General features: G+C 36.6%; 1 protein-coding gene across 1 annotated transcript; it reads left to right on the top strand.

Annotated features, from left to right (window-relative positions):
• The first annotated feature begins 2,636 nt into the window (after nucleotides 1-2,636).
• LOC18442431 (ubiquitin-fold modifier-conjugating enzyme) lies at nucleotides 2,637-15,461 on the top strand. Its single transcript, XM_006852644.4, has 3 exons — nucleotides 2,637-3,041; nucleotides 12,608-12,669; nucleotides 14,919-15,461. Exons 1-3 carry the CDS (start codon nucleotides 2,706-2,708, stop codon nucleotides 15,046-15,048), a joined length of 528 nt encoding a protein of 175 aa, XP_006852706.1. The 5' UTR covers nucleotides 2,637-2,705; the 3' UTR covers nucleotides 15,049-15,461.
• The last annotated feature ends 1,629 nt before the right edge of the window (nucleotides 15,462-17,090 follow it).

Here is a 17,090-nt window from a genome sequence, read left to right as displayed (position 1 = left end):
GATTCCAAAATTTTAGATCTAAAAATTCCCCCCCTAATATATGGAATATGGCTCCTGTTACATGTTACATATGAAATTATATGTAGAAGTTACACAATTTGGACAGATAATTTACTGGAAAAACTATCACTAGGACTCTATTTTCTCTATTGGGCAAGGACCCCAGATTTTGGATACAACCCAGTCAACCTTGCTACCAACCCGAAAAAATCTGAAAGGTCCTCTGGAGGTATATGAACAAAATCACCCCCATGAATTGAACACGGACCCTTCAATCTTTTTGGCTGGTATGATTTAAGAATAAAAGCCTCAATTTTTAAATTATTTATTCCAACGATTTGACAGTGGACAAGAAGTTTGCCTGTGAAAGCATATGCTCCTGCGGTACACAACACGCGCTCAAAATTGTTCACATGCCCTTGCACGCACACCGTACTAAGAGGACTTGGTCCAGCGAATCTTGCCATCGTTGTACTAGTAATGGATCCCGAGGGAGTATGCTGTGCCTTTATTCTCTTGGGTAAATGCCCATCTAAGATCAATTTTAGGACCCAATATATTGAGGATATAACCTCTTTAACCATAAATTAACCTGAATAAAACCAAAATTCATAATTGCACCTTCTGTGGATTGAATAAAGACCGTTCAATTTTTAAAGGGTGAGATCAAAGTGTTGGAAAACCTCAAAATACAAATTTTTTTTCTTTTGAAAATAACCATCTATTGATCTGAAGTGGTTCCCAAAATTTCAGGTTGAAAAAAAAAAAAGAAGAAAAACTCCAAGCAGGTCTTCCAACCAAAGGAGTAAAAATATACACTATGCTCCAGCAGGAACGCTCTTATTCTTTTATAATGTAAAGTTATTATCTTCTTTTTATTTTTGAAGAAAATTAAATTTATTAGCTAATCAAAATAGTTTTCAACTTCGAAGCTTTACAATCAAACAAGTGAAAAAGTGGAAAGGTGGTGATTAAACTGACGCAGATTGGTATAAGTGATTTACTCATAGGATCTTCTCGCCATTTCTACTATAATCTCGGGCACAGTGGGTATGCATGGGGGTACATTCACTGATCAAAAGCATACAATCGTCGGTGCTTAATTTTCAAACACCATGCTATTGTGTCTAAATAGGTGTTGTACATGGCCAACCCACCTATGTCTACTTTCTTTTATGCTGGCTGATCATTTGAAATACCGACTTAGTATGACACTTGTTAGGCGGTGCGATTTTGTTCAAGTAAAAGGGTAAAAAAAAACAACGGGTAGACTCAAAAGAAAAGCGGTTAGAAGTAATGAGAAATGATATGGTTCTTGATTGAGTAGAATGACGAACTAAATATAGTAAATCCTAAATAGTTAGGAGAAGGTTCTTATGATGATGATAATACTATTATCTTCCAAACCATTGGATGCCAAAAACAAACTATGGATAAAAAGTTTCGAAATGTATATAACCAGACTATTTATTTTTGATATAGAGAAGTTGCAATTATTATTAACTGTGAAATTAGGGGGGCTGCGGGATGTAACATTGATTGGGCACAAAATCTAAAATAAAATTCTTTGAATTATGTTACGCACTTCAAGCAGTTGGATTTTCCATCCAATGCCTAAGGGTGATTATAACTTCTTTATACCAAATGTAAATAGTCATAGGAAAAGTATAGAATGAGACAGTTTACCTTTGGTAGGGTCACATTAATCTTGATCATTGGATGTGAAATGGGGTGGTTATAATCATTCCATTGACCAAGCTCACACTTCAAAAGAAATTTTCTCGAATTTTGTAACACATCCAAGCCATCAAATTTCACATCAGATGGTAATGAATAATTGTGACCACCTTGTATCAAAAGTAAATAGAATCATTCTATACAATCCCATAGTCACATAGCATACAATCCCACTAATACCGGCCATTTATGATACCCTTTGCACTTGGGTCAAGTTTATATAAGCCACCCTCCTTGTACTCTAAGTAAGGCATACTTCTTAATTTTGTAGGAGATGTAGTTCTGGCGTCGAAAATCTTGTGATTACTTAAAATCTATTTTCATCCCTAGGTATGAAGTATAAAATTTAAAAAATAGTGCAAATCAAGCATATCTATTAAACCCAAAACTTGAAAATAAACTATCAATATAACTTGTTACAAGACACAATACTTTTAGAACTTAAATATTTTTTTTTGCTTCACATATATATATCTTGAGGTCCAGGTGATCAATGAGATTTTTCAGTTCCAATAATCTCTTTTACACAATTTTTTTACAATGGATTTTACTATTATTTAAATAATAAAAAGATAATAAATTACTTGATTTAGTTCATGTAGAAAACTAAATAATGACAAAAAAATATGTCTAGAATGATATAGATAGAGGTAGGGAGAAAAGATATGCGCCTCCTTCCATCAAGAGAATCACTTTTAATAGGGCCGAACGACTACCCATTCATGTGGCCGCCCCAACTAATTTGAAAAAGACTTGACCACGATGGCAAACTATACAAACTTTTCCCTTGTATTTCGATTAAACATTGACCCCGGATAAAATCAGTGCGGTTTGGAAAGAACGCAGAGGAAGGAAAACTCTCCCTAAATAAATTGCTTCATTTCTAAGCAGACTAATTTGTCGATACTAGTTGTAAAATTCAGAGAGACAAAGAGAAATAGAAGAAAGGAGAGGAGCGAGGAGAAAAAATGGCGACGGGGGGATGGGACACGACCACGAAGTCGACCCTAAGTCAAATCCCTCTGCTGAAAACGAGGGCGGGTCCAAGGGATGGAGAGGCCTGGACTCAGAGGCTCAAAGAGGAGTATGCAGCTCTCATTAAATACATGACGATGAACAAATCCAATGACAACGACTGGTTTCGGATCAGTGGCAGCGCTGATGGAACCAGGTGGACGGGCAAGTGCTGGTACATCCACAACCTCCTCAGATATGAATTCGACCTCCAATTCGATATTCCCGTTACCTATCCGGCCACTGCACCCGAAATTGAGCTCCCGCAACTTGATGGAAAGACACCCAAGGTACAAAACCATAGCTTTTATTTCCAGTTGTTCCTTTATTCCTCTTCTACAGTTTGAATTTTGGAGGATTTTAAGCTATTATTTTGTTTGAAAGTCTTTTTTAATGGCTTTAGATGTGAACTGCTGTGACATATGGGGCTTGCTGATCTGTAAATTTTTCTTTCTTTTCATTTTTTTTGTTTTGTTTGGAATAGTAAGTTTCAAAAGAATGTTGGGCTTTATCCATTCTATCAATTGTATGGCGCAATGATCGTAAAAAGAAGAATCATTGTGTGACAAAAATTGGGTCGGTTACATGCCGAATTCTGACCAAGATGCTTCAACAATCCAAATAATCTAGCTATTGTAGCACAACCTTCTTATGTATGCCTATCAATGGCCCTTCAGGTCTTTCCATAATTCATGCACGTGGGACTTAATTTTCTTGATGAATGAAAGAACTTTTCGACCAATAACTAGAATGAAGTCACAACTCAAGGAGTATAAGATATATGTTACACTGGTCCAGTGAATGCTTCAGAGCAGCGAATGCAGTTCCAATCAAATATGGTTTGACATTGTTAGCGTGAATTGGATTTCCTTGCATGTGAGATTGAGTCATTCAAAGAGTCAGGGTTTCATGTTCTTGCCATTTATCACTCTAATATCATAAAAGTGAGATTTTGGGAGGAAGATTGGAGGACACGTGAAAGGGATTAGGTGGTATTTCCTAAATGTTTTCAGATGTAGATCAACAAAGTAGTACAAGGAGGTTCCCAAGTTGTGACTTAGTTAGGGTTTTATCTTAAACGGTTTATTCAAGTGTTTGCGTTGTTGCAAATTGCATGGTTGAGGTCATAGATGATTTTGTGTTATTTTGTAAATTTGATTAACTATTTGAGAAATTCTGTGCTAGGCTCGTCATGTATTTTAATTCCCTAGAAGCATAATCAGCGTATCCTTATGCTCGGTCCGTTATAAACTACATGGATCAAGCAGTGAAGTTTCTGTGGGAGGCATTTGTGATTCTTATAAATTTTTTCGTTATGGTTCATCTCTTTCCATGGATTGGGGCTATGATATGCTGGAAAGAGTAGAAATCCTTATGGGGGACTTGCTCCATGTTGAGCTGTTAGATTGTATATCATAATGGGTGACTTGGGTGGTCAAGTCACTTAAGCCTCCAGTTGCAAACAGCTGTCTAGTCCTAAGTGATTTGCATGGTAGCATTGAATTCAAGAAAATTGGCTCAAGGAGAACTGATTTATGGTGGGTGTATTGGCAGCTATTGTTTTGGATGCCACTATGTGGGTTCTGATTAGTGAGGTACCATGAGGACATATTCCAATCATTAGCCAACTGCATGGTCAAAAAAGGGTACTCAGAGCCTGTTATATGTTAGGGACTAAGTTGGTTTTTGTTTTCTGTCAAAGATTAATTTTGGTGAGGCCCCATTATGATCTTGGTTTTTTGTTTAATCACAATCAAAGTATATTTTTGGTGAGGCTGGATATATGATTCCAGTAGTGGATGGGCTACATGTGGAGGGTACAGAACAATGGGTGTTCTCCCTCACTAAACCAATCTCATTTGCACTGAAAAGGAAAACTCCTCTGATACTATAGCTGTTTCCTCACTAAACCAATCTCCTTTGACCACTTGGCCTAGCCTAGGCAATTCTTCAATTTTTTCTGCATGTTTCACAATAAAATAATGAAGACATTTTTTCAATCTCTTTCCTTCGGAGGCTTGATGGGCTGGATTTGAACCCACCCCAAGATTGTGACTACAAGTTCTTTCCACTTGAGCCATGGGCGTGGATCCCCATTCTTCAATCTCGTTTCCTGTTGTTAGCTGTCCTCCTTATAACTGTTACTTTCACTCAGTAAGGTTCTTCCCATACTGGATTATTTTCTAGGCATATTCTTCTCATTGACATCATCCTTTCCTTGTCCAATGTAACCTAGATCCATGAATATCATTGGCATAGCTGCATAGGGGGGCAAAAGGAACTCCTCATGCAAGCTATTCTTTCCATGATCTCACTAGATCATGGTTTGAGTCTTTGTGATGCTTAACAATTTTCTTGAAAGGGATACAATTTTGATTATTGTTTCCCAGATGGTGTATTTTCTCTGTTATGTGTCGTCCTTCTCTAATTTGATGATACAACTGTAGTATAATGAATTTGATGGTTTCTATAGCTGTTTACTATTAGATGAATGAAAAGTTCAAAATGAAGGCCTTACAATGTTGTTGATGATTTTCTTGGAAATAGAGATTGCTATATGGGAATGGTACTAGTTTGAATTTTACATGGTACATCCCTTGATAGAGCAGAATGGTGGACCAAGATTCATGTAGCCGACCCCAATTAATTGGATAAAGGCTCTGATGACGACAATGATGATATCCATATTGTTAAGTTGCTAGATAAAGAATAACATTACACTTTGGCTCCTTCAACTCTAGCATTCTCACATCAAACACGAAGTCATCTCTCTCCATTCCCTTTGTGTCTTTGTAATTGTGGTAGCGAGGTGAATGATACCCTCATTTTCTATGATGCCTCACAAGATCAAGTCGATAGCCTCTGGCTGTATTTGCCGTGATCTCACCTAGCCTCCTACATGAAAATCAACATGACTAAATCCAAACCATGGGTTTAGCTATTTCTCATGGTCACCTGTTAACTTTCACCATCAGATTAGGTTGTGGGGTAGATAACATTCTCGTCAACTATTAGGTTCTACCTTAGGTAACCTTTGTGAAGCCCTCTGGCACCCAATTGTAGAAAAACTTGAAAAGCGCCTTGCCAATTAGAAAGGTCAAATTCTCTCTCTTGTAGGGAGAATCACTATGATTAAAGCCACCTTATCCAATTCTCCCATATATTTTATGTCTTCATTTCTCATACTTGCATCCATCATCGAAATCTCAAAAAAACTTATGAAAAAATTCCTTTGATTTGGGGATATTCTATAAAGAAAATCCATCTAGTATCTTGGGAAAAGGTTTGTACACCCAAAAAGGTGGGCGGATTAGGTATTCGCAAACTCAGACATACGAATTTGGCTCTATTTGGCAAATGGTGGTGTGCCTTTGCTAATCATCATCATCTACTCTGGCTTGATGTATTCCTTCCTACAAACGAGACTGACAACCTTGGTTGGTTTCCAAATAAAAGGCCCATCGGCATTGACATATCTGGTTGCTACAAAAATTTCTATGCTTGTTGTCTTGTTCTGACTGGACACTTGGATCGGTCATCAGCCTCTAAACGATCAGTAGCCCAACCTCTTTAATGTAGCAACTTGCTCAATTCCACTTTAACCGAATGTTTCAAAATTCAAAGATTAATACCACTTGGAACTACACTTTCACAAGGGCAGTGCATGATGATGAGGTCCCTGACCTTTTCAGTATGCATCATGTCTCATGTTTATTCATTTCCAATAATATGAAGTGGTCTTGTTCAAATCCCACACATGCATCTTTGCAGTTGCCTCCTGTAAAGCCCTTTGCCTTGCTTCTCCCAACATGTTCACAATAAGGCTTGGTTGACCCCTTCCCCCCTAAAAATCCAATCTTTTACGTGACTGATTTTTTCTTTGTGAAACCTAACAATCGATCAATTGGTGATGCAAAAAAAAATTGGGGTTGTCAAAATATTATTTTATTTTGTTTTAATAGATTAATTTTTGTTTTAGTGAAGGGGTAGTGCGTGAGTTGTTTTGGGGATATGGTTGGTTTTAATATTAGGCAAAGGATTAAGTTGGTTTTAAAGAGATAAATGTTAATTAGGATTAGTTAGATAAGGCTTACTTGAGATGGTTTGATAAGGGAGACGTGAGTTTTAGGTAGAGTAGTTTGATAAAGGAGATGTGAGTTTGAGAGAGAGAGTATTTTTATGAGTTATTTATTTATTTATTTCTTCTAAGTTTATTTAAAAGGGAGATGTTTCTTTGTGACAGAGGGATGGGAATTGAGTAAAGAGTTGATCTTGTGAAAAGATCTTTTTGGGGTGGACTCCCTTGTAGACCAAGAGAGAGGGTATACTCTCTTACCCTTTATTATTATTTTTGTTTTAATTATTTCTTCCCTCCATCTTCCTTGCATCAGTTGGTATTAAAGCAAGAAGATCCATCAATCACAATGCTGTCGAAACCTGTTCTTACATTCGAGGGTGTATTGCCACAAATCATGGAGTTGGTGGGTCAGCAAATTCAGAAGAGCATGAACACAACCTTGGAGGGTATTCGACAAGACATAAGTGAAACTAATCTGGGGTTGCAATGGTTGGATCAGAGGTTGCAACATTTTGAGTATGTAATTCATCGAGAAGAGGGCACTCGCGACCACGTGGGTTTAGCACCAAATCTCGCCGTAGAGACAAGTCGAGTTCCCCGGCCGACTCGGGCTGTTGATCCAGAACATCAAGAACAAATTTGCACACAAGATCCACGTCCTATAGAGCGTCTACGAGATCTACTTCATAGATTGCAATCAGAGGAAGAAGAACATGAAGAGGTAGACGATCAAGAATCAACTACCGATCTAAGCATTAATCACACATCACAACTTGCTGTGGAAGTTGAGTTGATTATGACTCATAAAATACAAGTGGTGGAAGGTGCAAGAGATTTTGGCATCACAATTGATTTTTTAAGCATATCATGACTTTTTTTTTTGGGTAATTCAGTGGGGAAGACAGGTCCCTACCCGTTTTTTCAAGTAGATTAGGAGTTAGCTTTTTGAACATGTTAGTGGTGGGATTGGAAATTACAACGTGGTGACTAGGTGTGGGGATGGTACCGCCATGACCCCAGCCGCTTTCCTGAGCATATCATGACTTTGTTCGCTTAGGATCACCAATCAAAAGTTCAACAAGACAATGGTGAAAATTTGCAGTTGGAACAAAGTGGAGAAGATAATGAAGGAAAATTTTCGAGTTCTATAAGCTCGAGGTCGAGCTTCTCCCAACCCCAAGAGAATCATGCAAATAAAAATTTGAGGTTATCAAAATTTTATTTTATTTTATTTTAATAGTTTAATTTTTGTTGTTGTTTAGTGAATAGGGTAGTGTGTGAGTTGTTTTGGGGATATGGTTGGTTTTAATATTAGGCAAAGGATTAAGTTAGTTTTAAAGAGACAAATGTTAATTAGCTTTATTTAAGATAAGGCTTACTTGAGATGGTTTGATAAGGGAGATGTGAGTTTTAGGGAGAGTGGTTTTGATAAGGGAGATGTGAGTTTGAGAGAGAGAGAGAGAGAGAGAGAGAGAGAGAGAGAGAGAGAGAGAGAGATTATTTTTGAGGGTTTATTTATTTCTTCTAAGTATATTCAAAGGGGAGATGACCCTTCTTAGTAACAGAGAGATTGAAATTGAGTAAAGAGTTGATCTTGTGAAAAGATATTTTTGGGGTGGACTCCCTTGCAGATCAAGAGAGAGGGTATATTCTCTCACCCTTTATTATTATTTTTATTTTAATTATTTCTTTCCTCCATCTTCCTTGCATCAATTAATTAGAAGAGGTTTTAGCCTTGCAAATTGTTATTCTCTGCAAAGAATCTGAAGAAACTCACAACCACCTACTCAATCAAATAGTTATTCACAGCCTTCTACTCACCCTCATCCTACAATAGGACTTGTGCATGGAGGGCTTCGATTCTTGCCAGTCTTTGGGCCATATGGGGAGAAAAAACTCCAGAATCTTTCGAGGTACTAAGAGGACAACAAATTCCATTGCCTGCATACACAAAAGATCTCACTATCTCTCGGGCAAGAAATTTCAAAGCCATCAAACTTCTCTCAACCTATATTTCAAACCCAATTGGACCAACATTCTCACTTTCAAGCCCCTGAGAATCTAGATCTACCTCTTGGATACCCTCAAGCTCATGTGTCATCAAATTTAATGCAGATGGGTGATCCCTTGGTAACCTCCACAATTATGGTTACATGGTATCTTTAAAACTTCACAAGGAGTCACTCAAGTTTTTCAAGGCATCTTGGTTCTAGATTCTTCTTGAGCCAAAGCAAATGCGATTCTTGAGGGAATAAATTGAGTAGAATGTCTACTGGCAACAAGAGATTCCAAAAAACGTTATTGTAGGGGCTCCATGGAAGTCCTCTTGCCCTTGGGGATTATCTCACATTCACTTGTGCATGCCTCTTCTAGTTACTTTGTCATACTCGGCTGGAAGCAAGGTTTTAAAAAATGGATCGATGAATCATCCATCTGGAAAATAGGTATGGATCTCGATCCGGATCGAAGAATCGGCTGGATCAACCGGATATGCCTTAAAACAATTTAAAAAATACTAAAAATCCTTAAGAATATTATTTTTTGAGTTTCCAAAAAAAAAGGGGTAGTGCATCATGTACTTTCCTTATTTTGCAAAAATATGTGAATATTGAGATGATATTTCACTGTTTGAATGTCTATTGACCATTACACTCTCATCTGGAAAAAAGAAGCATACATTCATCATGGCTATGAATATGTGGTCCAAAATGGAGCATGCAACTATTGACATACAACCTAATATCAAAATGAATGATGAAATCATTTTTCCTCTTTATTGCATTGTTGCCAGTCGTTGAATTGCCTTAATAATGGAATGATTCGATCCATGTACGCCTCGGAATCATCGGTGCCAAATTGACTATGCTAAGTACCCCACGGTTGCTGAATTGCTGTTTTTTTAAACTGAAATCCCCAAGGCTTGTCCACCACTTGTACTAGCCCCCATCATCTCACTTTTCCGCACCTTTTTTTTGCTAGATCTTGGGATACATATATCCTAGTTGGGATAGGGTGGCCTCAGAATCTTGGGATACATATAACCTAGTTCATTATAATTCGAAGCTCCGACTGTGACAAATAAGGAGGAAGATTGAGGACTACAACCCGATCAACCTAAATGCTATATTTATCGCAGACATAGCCAAGCAGTAGGTGGTGGAGGAAGAGGATCCAATACTTTACAAGAAAGCATTCCTTGAGGCAATCGGTGAGGAATGGGAAGGAAAGGATGTTGAGGAGCAGGGAGGGGGAGATCCCCCGCCGACATGTGCATTTCATTGGAGGGAATGAAATAGAATGGATTATGAGGCCACCTTATCCCAACTAGGATTTACATAACATGAGATCCAGCAACAAAAGGGTTGGGGCCAACATGAGGGGTGGACAAGCTTTGGGGATTTTAGGCTAGAAGAGTAGTAGTTCACCAACTGTGGGGGACCTAAGCATTGTCAGTTTTGGCACCGATGATTCTGAGCACACATAGATTGAATCAGTGAATTGTCGAAGACAATTCAACGACTAGCAACACCGCGATGAAGAGGAAGAACGACATTGTCTTTCATTTTGGTATTATGTTGTATTTCAATAGTTGTATGCTCTATTTTGGACCATGTATTCATTTCCATGATGATTGCATGCACCTTTTATCCAGTGATGTGAATGTTGTCAACTGACATTCAAATAGAGAAATGATGTCTCAATATTTACGCATTTTTGCAAAATAATAAAAATACATAATGCACTAGCCCCGTTTTTTGGAAACTCAAAAAACAATACTTTAAAATATTTTTAGTGTTTTTGAAATTTTTTTAAGGACGGATCTGGCCGATTCTCGGATCCAAACTGCCGTGCCGCTTATCCGGACTGGTTTTTCGAATGGATGATCCGGGCCAGTGATCCACTTTTTAAAACCTTAGTAAAATATTGTAGGGGATTCATATTCTGATTTTTAACGTATTTATCTTTCATATGCGTGATATAACAAATTCATTCTGTGTCAATGTCATTCATGACGAATAAAAAGCATATGGAGGCACCGTAATGGCATCCGTTGTGATGGACTGTTGTGTGCTCATATGTTTTGGTTCTATTGAATGACTAAATGATCATTTATCCATAATCGGGCTTTATAGATCTTTTGCTTACTATCCTAGTACAGTAGGAAAAGGGTACCTTGTTTGGCCTTGGCCGAGAGGTGAGTTAGATGGGTAACTAGTAACACACTGGAGTCCACTCGGTAAGATTGTTTATAAGTGAGCTGACCTGCATGGTTTGTGTTTCATTACTGCCTGGACATTATTAGAGTGTTATTGGCCTGTCATTTGATCTGATATTTCACGGAAGAACAATTACACATGGGGATAACTAATTTGTTTGTGAACGTCATGTTCAAGTGAAACCAAGTACCAACTGATTTGTCTACCTAATACTTTGACATGGTTTTTGCATTCATATATTCGCAGTAAGTTACGTATTGATATTTGCATTTGTACTGTGTAAGTGTAGAGGCGCTATTTAAGTTTTGTTTATGCCTTGCTTATTTTCTTTCTTTTCCATTGATAGGAGCTCTAGAGTACAAGAAATAGATGACAGCTGTTACTGCTACAATTACTTGTTTGTCACAATCTGTGGTTCAATAGGACACTTGGCACGATAGCTGAAGAAAAAAATTAAACACCCACCAATTGAACACTTTAAGAACCCATGCATGGTAGAAAATATAGGTTAGATTGAGTCCCTTAGCTGCAGGCATATCGGTCGAATTGCTGAGCTGAACTGTTTTATCTTTGAGCTTACTTGAGTGAGGTTATGGAAGAGATAAAAACATAGGCTATTTCTCAAGGATGAAGTTTCTATTACGTCTAGGCTTTATGACAACAAAATAAAGGCTCACCTCAAATCCTCATCTAGAAAGCACTTTTGGCAACGGAAATCTCCATGATGGATCTAAATCAATTTCCAATACCGACAATAAAATTTGAAACTAAAAAAATGGTACAGATCTTGCGGATCTATGAACATTTATTTTAGGGTGAAATGGTTGGTCTAGATAATTTGTTACAATATACACAATTTTTAGAGCATAAAATCCTAATTTTTTTCACTACTAATATATTCAAGCTGAGATGATCGATATAAAGGTTTTCCAATGCTTGAATTGTAATTTTTGATGAATTATGATGTGAGGCTTTACTTATTTTGATAGGGTTGCAGCCCTATCAAACCATTTTCCATTTTTCAAACATGCATAAACTACATGAAAACGCCGGAAAAAGAGAGAGAAACATAGTTGGAGAAATAAAAGTCGTAGAAAAGGTACAATTAAAAAAAATAGAATGTAAAAGAAAAAAGTTGTCTCAGAGAGAATCTGGGGATCGTTTATTTTATTCTGTGGGTTCTTTCTTAGCATGTCATGAGTCATTGAATGAAGCATTATCCAACAAAAATGAGCTTAGGGATAGAAGCTGGCTTTAGCCAATTCAAATATTTAGACATAATCTTATCTTTGGGATCATTGTTGATGAACTGTGCTATGGATTGGTTGGATGTCATTCTTTAATATATTTATTTATCTGTTCATTTTGTTGGGAAGTGAAGGGGTAATAATATTGGAGATATTTGGCTCAAGTTAAGGTTGTTTTTCAACTTTTATTTTCTTTTAGTTTTAGATATCATATCCTAAAATGCATGCTTTCCTGATTGTATTCCCTGTTATTTGTTTTGGGTGATTTTGTATTATTTGTCTCTTCTGATGATCTGTTTTGTGGTTTGGTTTAGATGTATAGAGGAGGGAAGATCTGCCTTACCGTGCATTTCAAACCCCTGTGGGCTAAAAACTGGTAAGTGAGATCGAATGCAGTTGAGGTTTCTCCTAATTTAAGTTTTTCATTGCAAGGGGCACTTGGATCTTTCAGTGGTTCATAGGATTTTACTCCATGTTCGCTCGAGAGAATATTATAGATAAGGTGAAGTGTTTTATGTGTCAGGGAACACATAAGTACATTTGCATCCCCCATGCATCCCACATTCATTTTAAGGACGGATGTGGTGTGGTCTCTACAAAAAAAAGGGTAAAATCAACGATTTGAAATTTTTCTTCAAAAAATGATCATTTTTATTTTTAAAATTCATTTATTCTTTTGCACATTCATGTTCTCCATACTAGAGATTATATATATCTAAAAAATTAGGTCGAAAATCCATCTAAAAAATGGATCATGAAGAGGGGCCCCTTATTTACATGAGTCCTAGGACTCATAAAAACCATATCCTATAGATAATAATTCAGAATAAATCTATGAGGAATTAATAATTTCACAGAGATTTGATCAATGAGGGGCTAAAATGCTGACTCTCACTTTTTTTTTTTTGAGAATGCTAACCTTAAATTGAGAGAATGAAACAGTACAAAAAACCTAGGAGTCGGGTGCTCTAGGGAAAGAAAAACAAAAAGAGAGACCAAAATCCCTTCTATAAGATTCTCACTATTAGTTTTGAAAGATAATTCTTCATTTGATTTTTTTTTTCTTCGAGTGATTCAAGTTTGGATTCCTTTTGTTATCTTCTGTCAAAAATATAGGGCTTGTCCGGATGCTGCTGCAAAATGCATGCTACATGTGTTTTGGATATTTTTTAGATGATTTCAAGGATGTTAGTGAGTGTCTTCTACGAAAATGACCTTTTAGACCCTTTTGACTGCTTAGTCACACATGAAGATCTGCCGCTTTGTGTGCCAATTGTGGAAAGAAAAATAGACATGTTTTAACCAGTGAGAAAACACGCCTGGCAAACTGAGTTACTTTGGCAAGTCTGTGTTTGCTAATTTTATTTATTTTGTTGATTCAAAACAAATACTTTATTTGAATATTTCTGAAGAACCATTTTGAAAAAAAAAGAAGCAACCATCAATTGTCACAACTATTTTGAAAACATATCTGCTTTATGAAGTCTGTACAGCCGCCTTTAGCAATCACCATGAAACTGTATCTTGAAAAGGACTTGATAAACCAAAACGATGGGTGCACTAGGCTCCATAGAGCATAGGGGTTATCAACATAACTTCATTAGGGCATCCATCATAGAGTCTTGATAACATTAGGCATTAACGAAGGTGTAAAGGAAGAAGAAAATGAATTTTAGAGAGGGTTGGTAAGTATTATCTATGGACATGGTTCAAGGTTCGTCTACGCATTGTCTTGGTAAGTATTATCTATGACACTATGTGGTGGTTCAAGTCTGTAGGACACCTTCACTTGTGCATTCTCTTTATTGATATGTTTTGAGAGGGTCCTTTTGTTTTAAAATAGGTGGGAGATTGCTAATTTTATTTTTATTCTACTGTTCAAGACGTATACTTTATTTGAGTACTTCTGATGGACTATTTTGCTATAGGTGGTACTTAGGGACCACATAAGAAAACCTTTTGCTTTATTTCTTTGTCGGTTAAACCTAATGACATTTACCATTATTTTATTGCTATGAGTGACCTCGCCTATGTCTGACACAACTCGGCGAGATTTCTTACAAGTTTTGAGCTTGCTCGTAAAGCAACACTTTATTATGGAAATCTAAATGGAAACTGAGACTAACACGTGCAGCAGGCAAGTGGTTTGTGAGTGCCTTGAAAACCGCATTTCCCGTCAGAGGACCCCATATTGTTCTGGCCTATCAGCAACAGTTTTAATACTTCATAGAAAGTTAGCTTATCTTTTGTGGTTTTGCCAGAGCATTGTCATTGTTCATAAAGTTCTTTGATCTCTTTTGATAGATATTTAAGCTTTGTGCTAGTCAACCCCTGAAAATGTGGTTATTCTTGTCATTTTTGAATGGTCATCCTTATTAGCATAGGGACTGGTTCAATATATCGGCTGATTGCCTGTTGTCCAATCAGTACTGTTACCTCTAGGTAGACATATGACCATCATGGCAGTTTGGTTCTTAGGCTTTCTGTTGGGTGCATGAATATTCTATGATGGATCAATGAGCTTTATATTTCTCCCTGAATGTGATTGCTAACCTGTACTTTTCTTATTCAGAAAAGGTTCTTGTTTCTTATTTTCTGCTTTACTAACTTATCTTTCTTTGGCAGTCCGAGGTTTGGCATTGCACATGCCCTTTGCTTGGGTCTTGCTCCTTGGCTTGCTGCCGAGGTGCCTCTCCTCGTAGATTCTGGAATTATTAAGCACAAGGATGATACCCCCTCTTCTGTTGTTTCATAATGAATCTCATGCAACTAATTAGAGCTTTTACTTTCCTGTGGCTATGCTAGATTGCAATAATGGTGAATCATAAAATCATCCAAAGCATTTCTTCAAGGTCAAAAATTTTCATTGTGACTCAAGCTTGTATACCTTGGCCTTCTATTCTTCTTCACTGGGGCTTGTTCTTGTACAAGTTGTTCTGGTATAAGTGGTAGTCTATAAGAGATCTCCCTCTGCAAATTTGTGCAGTCGGTTGTTATATCGGCTTCAACATTGCTATGATTTAACAAACCATCCTTTGCTGGACCATGAAGAAGAAATGGCATTTCCATGTAAAAGGGTTTAATCTCTTTCTAGAGGCAAAGTTTTCTCAAAGTTTGTTAAAACAAATGGTCACCAATTAAGATTGAATAATAAACGTATTGCAGTCACTGCAGCTAACAATTTTTTTTTTTTTTTTGAGAGAATCAGTTTTTAACAATTTTTTACTTCCAGTAATAGCACCTTACAACAAGTACAATACCACATGCAACTATTACAACGGCAAAAGATCAAAATGAAAAACAAAAACAGTAACAACTATACTCCAAATTCCACAATTATTAGACTATCACCAGTAACTCCTGATTTAGCTAAACCATCCGCCTCCATATTGCACTCTCTGGATCACTGCAGGTAACTTTTCAACGCCTTGGGATGCATGCCACCCAATGGTCTTGTGGTGAACTGAGTTAAAAGCCAAGGGAAGATATTTCATCTGCTCAAGGGTAGACTTTTTAGTGTGTTATACCCCCTGTGATGGGATCTTTTGTGGTCTTTGTTTGCTGGAAATTTGGCATAGAATTTTCTTGGACATGGCAAAGAAAATGTGAAGAAATAAAAAACTGGAAAGTAATTTTGTAGGAGAGAATACAAGAGTATGAGCAGTCTATTTTAGGGAAATAAATATTGGATGGAAGCTTAAGTGAATTTGTTTAATTCCTAAATTTTGTAAATAGCCTCATCACCACCAGAAAAATAATTAATAAAATCAATTTTGAGTCTTAAATGCTAGATCAAGTTTTCCATGCAGTGGACGTCTTATGCTCACCAAGTTTGTTGCAAAAAGGAATATTTTTTTTTAGCTTTTTTAAGTTTTCTTCATGGTCTTCTTTATCAAGCCCAAAACAATAAAGTGGAACATTTGAGGGAAAACCATGAAGTTTTGAAAATTGGAGGTGTCTTGGCCAATTTGGTATGAAGTAAAAATTTAGTTTGATAAAAGGTTAGTTAAAATTAATGTTTGATTGGTTCGACTGTGCTATAGTTTTAATCGGTTCAAACAGTTAAATAAAATTGGATGAATTTTTTAGTATACTTAATATTTTTAAATTATTACAGTTATTATTCTTTTTTATTTTAATTATCGGGTCTAACCAATTTGATCATTGTTTAGACTGGTTTTGATTGGACCACATGCCCCACCGGTTTGGTGGTTGGTCGGATCTTGATTACATTATTCATATAGTTCCTTTGATTACACTGGTTCGTACAGCTTGTTCATGGGGGACAAAATGTTTACCACATCATATATAATATTTTCTACTGGGGATTATACTTTGCGGGGACCAATTTTCAACACATGATATTATAATATTTCCAACCAGGAAGCCGTGACTCTATAAAGCCACGCCTCAAACCTAGTTGGAAAATGGGCGGAAAAATTGTAGATTAATCAATTTGATCTTGATAATCATGATTCTCAAGAAAAACATGGATTTCAAATCCAAAGCCAAGGTATGAATCTTTTAATATATTTTTTGAATTCATATTCATATATCTCAAGGTCCAGATGGTCTAAACATACTCTTCTAGATGATTTTTGAGGAACATTTTACTTTACTAGTGTAAAGTTGTACTTTTTATTTATTTATTAAAAAAGCGTTTTACTTCAATAGTATAAAGTTGTACTTTTTCTTTAATAAATCTTTTAATTTATGTTCACTCTTATTATTATTTTGAATCTTCAAAAATGATTCACACTAATTATTTTTCTCTGTCCCCTTTTATTTTTGTTTAGT

Source organism: Amborella trichopoda, chromosome 13, assembly GCF_054954075.1.
Source record: "Amborella trichopoda isolate Santa Cruz 75 chromosome 13, AtrichopodaSantaCruz75HAP2 v2.0, whole genome shotgun sequence".
NCBI lineage: Eukaryota > Viridiplantae > Streptophyta > Magnoliopsida > Amborellales > Amborellaceae > Amborella > Amborella trichopoda.
This window is presented reverse-complemented; position numbering and strand designations above follow the sequence as displayed.

Excerpts from the sequence above, each read along its gene's own strand:
- LOC18442431 (XM_006852644.4), top strand. The coding sequence starts at position 2,706 with ATGGCGACGGGGGGATGGGACACGACCACGAAGTCGACCCTAAGTCAA. Across the intron at positions 3,042-12,607 it reads TTGATGGAAAGACACCCAAG|ATGTATAGAGGAGGGAAGAT; the intron begins GTACAAAACCAT and ends GGTTTGGTTTAG. Across the intron at positions 12,670-14,918 it reads CCCCTGTGGGCTAAAAACTG|TCCGAGGTTTGGCATTGCAC; the intron begins GTAAGTGAGATC and ends TTTCTTTGGCAG.